At 57.5% G+C, this 5664-nt stretch overlaps 1 protein-coding gene across 1 annotated transcript in view; it reads right to left on the bottom strand.

Moving 5' to 3' along the window:
* Positions 1 to 3462: 3462 nt before the first annotated feature.
* STMN3 (stathmin 3) overlaps positions 3463 to 5664 on the bottom strand; it is a 12504-nt gene continuing 10302 nt past the window's right edge. Inside the window, exon 5 of the mRNA XM_032257003.1 lies at positions 3463 to 5215. Coding sequence (XP_032112894.1) covers positions 5156 to 5215 — 60 coding nt within the window. The 3' untranslated portion in view covers positions 3463 to 5155. The remainder of the gene's footprint in view (positions 5216 to 5664) is intronic.

Raw genomic sequence — 5664 nt, 5'->3', positions numbered from 1 at the left:
GTTCACGGACTGGCCAGGCACAGTGGCTCACGCCTATAATTCCAGCTGCTGGGGAGACTGAGGCAGGAGAATTGCTTAAACCCAGGAAGCAGAGGTTGCAGGGAGCTGAGACTGCACCACTGCTCTCCAGCCTGGGCGACAGAGCAAGAATTCATCTCTAAATAAATAAGAAATATGTTCACAAATTCTTCAACATTCCTCACCTCAAAAGCGCAGCCCAACTCCCTCCAAAGCGTGAGTCCTCCCAGTGACTCACTTCTAACAGCAGAGTTCCCCACACCAGCTTTTTCCTCCCCCCATCCCCCACTCCCCCTCCCCCCCCACCGTTCGCTGGCTCTAGGGGACCCAGCACCATGTTTCCAGGGCACTCAGGCAGCCCTGGATCTTCCATGTGGTGAGGAATGGAGGCCCCCTTCCTACAGCCTCAGGAGGGATCCTTCTCAGAAGGCGATGCCCCAGACCCTGCCCAGCCTTCAGATGGCCAAGGCCTTAGCCAATGTCCTGACCACAGCATCATGAGGGACCCCACGCCAGAACCCCCCAGCTTTTGTACTCCTGACTTCCGGGAACTGACAGGCAGTGTTTGCTGTTAATTAAGGGGTGGCTCCTCATGCACAGTAGGTCACCAAACAGCTCTGTCTGGCCTCCCAGGAGGAGCCTGCCTTTCCTTTTCTTCATGGGAAAAGTGTGATCAGTTTGTAAAGGAGTCCCTGCCCCCATCTGATGCCAGAGGCTCCATATGGTGACTGTCACAAACTCCATCTGCCCCTCAGTGCCTTGCCAGGCCCCTGGCCTGTGGGAGGCCAGGGCCCACGTGTCTGTGTGCCCAGGATACAGGCATGCTGGATAAAAACACTTTCAATGTCTTTGTTTTTTCTCCCCTGCCATGCTCTTCTCCCTTGCAGAGTTCTCGTCTCCGTGTCTCCCCCAGCTGAGTTCTAGGTCCTGACTTGCCCGCCGCTCCCTACGCTGAAGGAGACGTGACAGCAAGTGTAGGGCTGTCGGGCCCCACGGGGTTGTGAGGTGTCCCTTATGCTGTGTTGAGGTGCAGGATCCGAGAAGTAAAGAGGACACTGAGGAACTGGTGAGGAGCATCTGGACTCGGGGTCCACACCACCTGTGAGCAGAGATCAGTGGCGACTCCCAAATGCCCCAGAGCATCTGTATTTATTAGGTACAAACAGAGGGCAAGGTCATGCGTGAGGTCATCATCGATAGGCTTAGTGATAGGGCATACATAATCACGTGAGTTACAAGTGAGGGGGCCACCCCATATGTCACCTGGGCAGAGAGGTGGGCTGTGTGCCATAGGGGGCCATGCTGTGTGCAGTAGCAGAGGGCCGTGTACAGAAACAGGGTCCACCCCCATTATGTCACCAAGGCAAGGAGGTGGGCTGTGTGCAGCAGGTGTTGTGCACAACACTTCTTATCTGGGGGCTGGAGACTTCAAAGGGTTTCTAATAGAAGGACACTGTAAGCCAGTGCAGTGGGAGCTGGCAGACGTGTGCTCTTCTCTAAGATATTTATGGGAGGATGATTTGAGCCAGCACAGAAGCGAGAAAAGACTGACAGGGTGCACAGCCACCATGACTGGTCACACAGAGGGGTTCTTCTCCCTCGGTTATTTCCAGGATCTCAGCCTGAGGCCGACTTTCCACAGGAACTGGATGCGAGGTGCTACAGCTCCTCTATCAGGAGGAGAGGCTCCTGCTCCAAGCCTGCCATACAGCGTATGCCCTTTCAGGCAGGGACGCCACCGCCTGGGTCTTTGGTTCTAGTCCTGGTCTGGCTGTTTTCCATGTGCTGCTTCTGTTCTGTGACTGCTCTGGGCAATCCTCGTACTACAAACTACTATTCCATACGGTTATATGGAAGAATTCTACAAATCAGCACTAAATGTGTCGGTGCAGCTCTGACTAAATACCTATATGATTATATAGAAAGATGATATGGAACTAAGTAGATATAAGTATTAAGTATGATTATATAAACTAGATATATGTAAGCAGTAAGTTATATTTCACTAATTCTATAAGCTAATATATGATTATATATGCAGGATTTTTTTTTTTTTTTTGAGACGGAGTTTCGCTCTTGTTACCCAGGCTGGAGTGCAATGGCACGATCTTGGCTCACCGCAACCTCCGTCTCCTGGGTTCAGGCAATTCTCCTGCCTCAGCCTCCCGAGTAGCTGGGATTACAGGCACGCGCCACCATGCCCAGCTAATTTTTTGTAGTTTTAGTAGAGACGGGGTTTCACTGTGTTGACCAGGATGGTCTCGATCTTTTGACCTCGTGATCCACCCGCCTCGGCCTCCCAAAGTGCTGGGATTACAGGCGTGAGCCACCGCGCCCGGCTATGCAGGATTATATAAAGGAAACAGCTGAGCAATGACACTATAAAGTAAGATATTCTTCAGGCACTGGTTGTGCCTGGGGTCTGAACAGTTCTTCCTCGGTGCCATGGGGGGGTGTTACTCACAAGCAAGAGCTCCTTCAAGCCCAGGAATGCCACCAGGACTGCCCTGGGAGAGGGGGAAGCTGGGTCTCATGGGGCTGTGGGGAGCAGATGCCTTCTAGGGCACAGTGTCAGCACAGAGAGTTTAGACATCCACGACAAATACACCTTACTCCTAGCAGGGTGCCCCCTGGCTGTTTGGTGGGGCAGGCATGTCCACCACCAGTCAGAGTCTCACTCTGTCACCCACACCGGAGTGCAATGGCACAATCTCAGCTCACTGCAGCCTCCACCTCCCATGTTCGAGATTCTCCTGCCTCAGCCTCCAGAGTAGCTGGGACTATGGGCGCATGCCACCAAACCCAGCTAATTTTGTATTTTTGGTAGAGAGGGGTTTCACCATATTGGTCAGGCTGGCCTCAAACTCCTGACCTCGGCCTCCCAAAGTGCTGGGATTACAGGTGTGAGCCTTGGAGCCCAGCCCTGAATGTCTTCTTCCTGTCCAGGAGAGAAGGGAGTGAATGGGGTGAGTCCACAGAACAGTGGGGCACAGCTCCAGGGGTCTCTTAGCAGCCACCCCATGTCAGGAAGTCCACAGCCTTGAGGCTCCAGCATCAGACGCAGACGCAGGCCCTGCCCTTTCCTCCTAGGCAGTGTCTGGGCCACAGAGTCCTGAACAACAGGAAGCCCCTAAGGACAGCTCAGTCCTGAGGAAGGGCAGGAAGGTCTCAGCCAGCCCCACCCACAGCAGAGGGCCCTGCCCCACGCCACCCTGACGACTCACCCCTTGGATTCCAGAGAGGCAAGTGGACTTGTGTGTGGTTTACATGCTTACATCTTAAAATCACCGTTGTCACTAGAACAATTCAAAATCATGGTGATAAAATAAGATTTACAACCAGCTTCAGTCTGGAGTTACAGAGCAGAAACTCACTCCCAGACAGGGAGCCTGCAGCCCCTCCCCGGCCCCACAGGTGCAGGACACACACAGACAGTTCAACCACGTCTTAAACACACAGGTGCTTTTTTATTTAATTGTTCATTTGATTTAATTTTTAAGTTCACTTTACTACGTGGATGAGATGGGTGCATATTACACTAGGCTTTCGCTGTGAGAGCTGCAACTGTAAGGAGAATCCCAGCCCTCAGTTCCGCTTCCCTTTCTGAGTCCCACAAAAGCCGCATGTGGGCAGCCATGGGTTCCCATCCCGCTGACTGCTCCCTCTGTGGCTGTCTCGGTGGGGAGAGGGAGATGGGGCAATGGGTCCCTGCTGACCCCTGAGCCCTGCAGGGGTCAGGATCCTCCCGTGCTCCCTAGTGTGGGCCTGGAAGGCTGGCAGTGCCCCGGCCAAGGCCTCCTGCAGGATGGAAGCTGAGGGTCCTGGCTCTGGGTCCTAAGATAACTCAGCTGCCCCTTCACATTTTATGGCAAGTGGCCGGGCAGCAGCTTTGGGATGAGGCTTCCGTGGAGAAGTGAGGGATGCTGCAGTGACAAAAGACCGCCCGCCCCCTCCCTGGTCCTCCAGCTGACCATCCTCCAAGGTCAGCACTGGGCATCCAAGGGAGAGAAGGAACCTAGCCCAGAAGGCGTGGCCAGGAGAGGCCTAGAGCCAGGCCTCAACCCCCAACCCGCTCTGGGTGCCAAGTGGGGAGGGTGGGGGGGTGGCTGAGGAATCTCACCCACTGCCCTTCCAATGCCTGGATCTGTGGGCAGTGGTCCCACAAAATCCCCCTTGGGGCTCCCTGAGGAGGACTTGTGGCTGCTACTTCCACCTGACCTAAAGAAAGCCTAAAAGCCCCATGGCCAGGAGCGGTGTCTACCAGGGCAGAGGACATGCGAGGGACCTGCACTCTAAAGGGCTCTAAAGATGGGTCTTTCAAAGTTATCTGCAAAGCCCTGGTGGGGAGGGGAGGGGTTGTCCCACACAGGTTCCTGGACCAGGGGCTCTCTGGAACTCTTGCACTTCTGAGTAGGTGACTGCCCATGCTGCCCACAACCCTCTAGACCATGGCAGCCTGCTCATGGGTCCCTGGCAGAGAATGCCCACTCCCTAGCAGACTCAGGCCGGGCCCTGAGTGCAGGCTTCCAGGAAGGCCCGGGGTGTCCACCTCAGGCCAGGTGGTCTCAGAGGACCCCCGTACAACCACGTTAAGGAGAACTGCAGCCCCCACCCACCCACCTGCCAGTTCCACACGCTCCACTGCCCACGCAGGCTCCCAGGCACCATCACCGCCTCCCCACCACCCCTCCCCCACGGAAAGACCAAAGGTGCTGCAGCCTCGCCTGTTGGCCAGGGGCACTGGCTCAGAGGACCTGCCCTGACCTGCACATGCTGACCAGACAGCCCAGGGCAAGGACCCGCGATCCCACGCCGCCGCCCTGGGTTGACCACGGTCACCACCACATCTGCCACGGAGCCCCTGGGGGACCCAGCCGCGACCGGACTGGTGTCTGCACCGAGAGGCAGCATCTCACGGCCGGCGGCTCCTGCAGGGGAAGCCGTGGTCAGCGACTCATCACGAGGACAAGGCGGGGCGGCTGAGTGCGGAAGAGAAGCGTGAAGCTGGGGCGGGGGTGGGGGTGGGGGTGGGGGTGGGGACGCAGGAACAAAAGTTGCATCTAGACAGAGGTGAACGAAACAAAACCAAATCCCGACGTGTTCTGTCGCAGGACCCGGGCGCCGCCCGTGGGGATCCTTAGCCCGACATCTCCTCCCGCTGCTCCTTGTTCCTGCGCACCTCAGCGGCGTGCAGCTCCTGCGGGACAGGGGCGGGAGGGCCTGAGGGCGGGGTGGCTGGGGCGGCTCCGGGCCTCTCGCGAGCTGGGCTCCGGCAAGACCCACAGTCGAGGGGGCGGGAGCGCCCGGGAGGCCGAGAGCAGGGCCGAGTCCCAAGACGGGACTCCGGGGAACTGGCTGGGCCCGAGCCTCCTCCAGGGCACGTCCAGCTTCATGAATTTCACCATCTAGGACTGCGGCTAGTGGCCGCGTCCCAGCAGGACCAGACTCTCGGCCTGCTTCGAGTGCTGCTGGAGACGCACAGTAAGCACGGGATGGGCCCCCGACCCCCAACCCAGTGCATCGCCTCGGGGTTCCCGGCCGTGCTCTGCGCCCCTCGGAACTCCTCCCGGCCCAATGCCCCCGACCCCGGTTTGCTAGTAGCCCCGCCCCGCCCCCTGTCCGCTCCGAACCCCGCCCCTCCGAGCT

The sequence above is a fragment of the Sapajus apella genome, unplaced genomic scaffold (assembly GCF_009761245.1).
Source record: "Sapajus apella isolate SASKATOON/1434 unplaced genomic scaffold, GSC_monkey_1.0 scaffold96, whole genome shotgun sequence".
In the NCBI taxonomy this organism is placed as follows: domain Eukaryota; kingdom Metazoa; phylum Chordata; class Mammalia; order Primates; family Cebidae; genus Sapajus; species Sapajus apella.
This window is presented reverse-complemented; position numbering and strand designations above follow the sequence as displayed.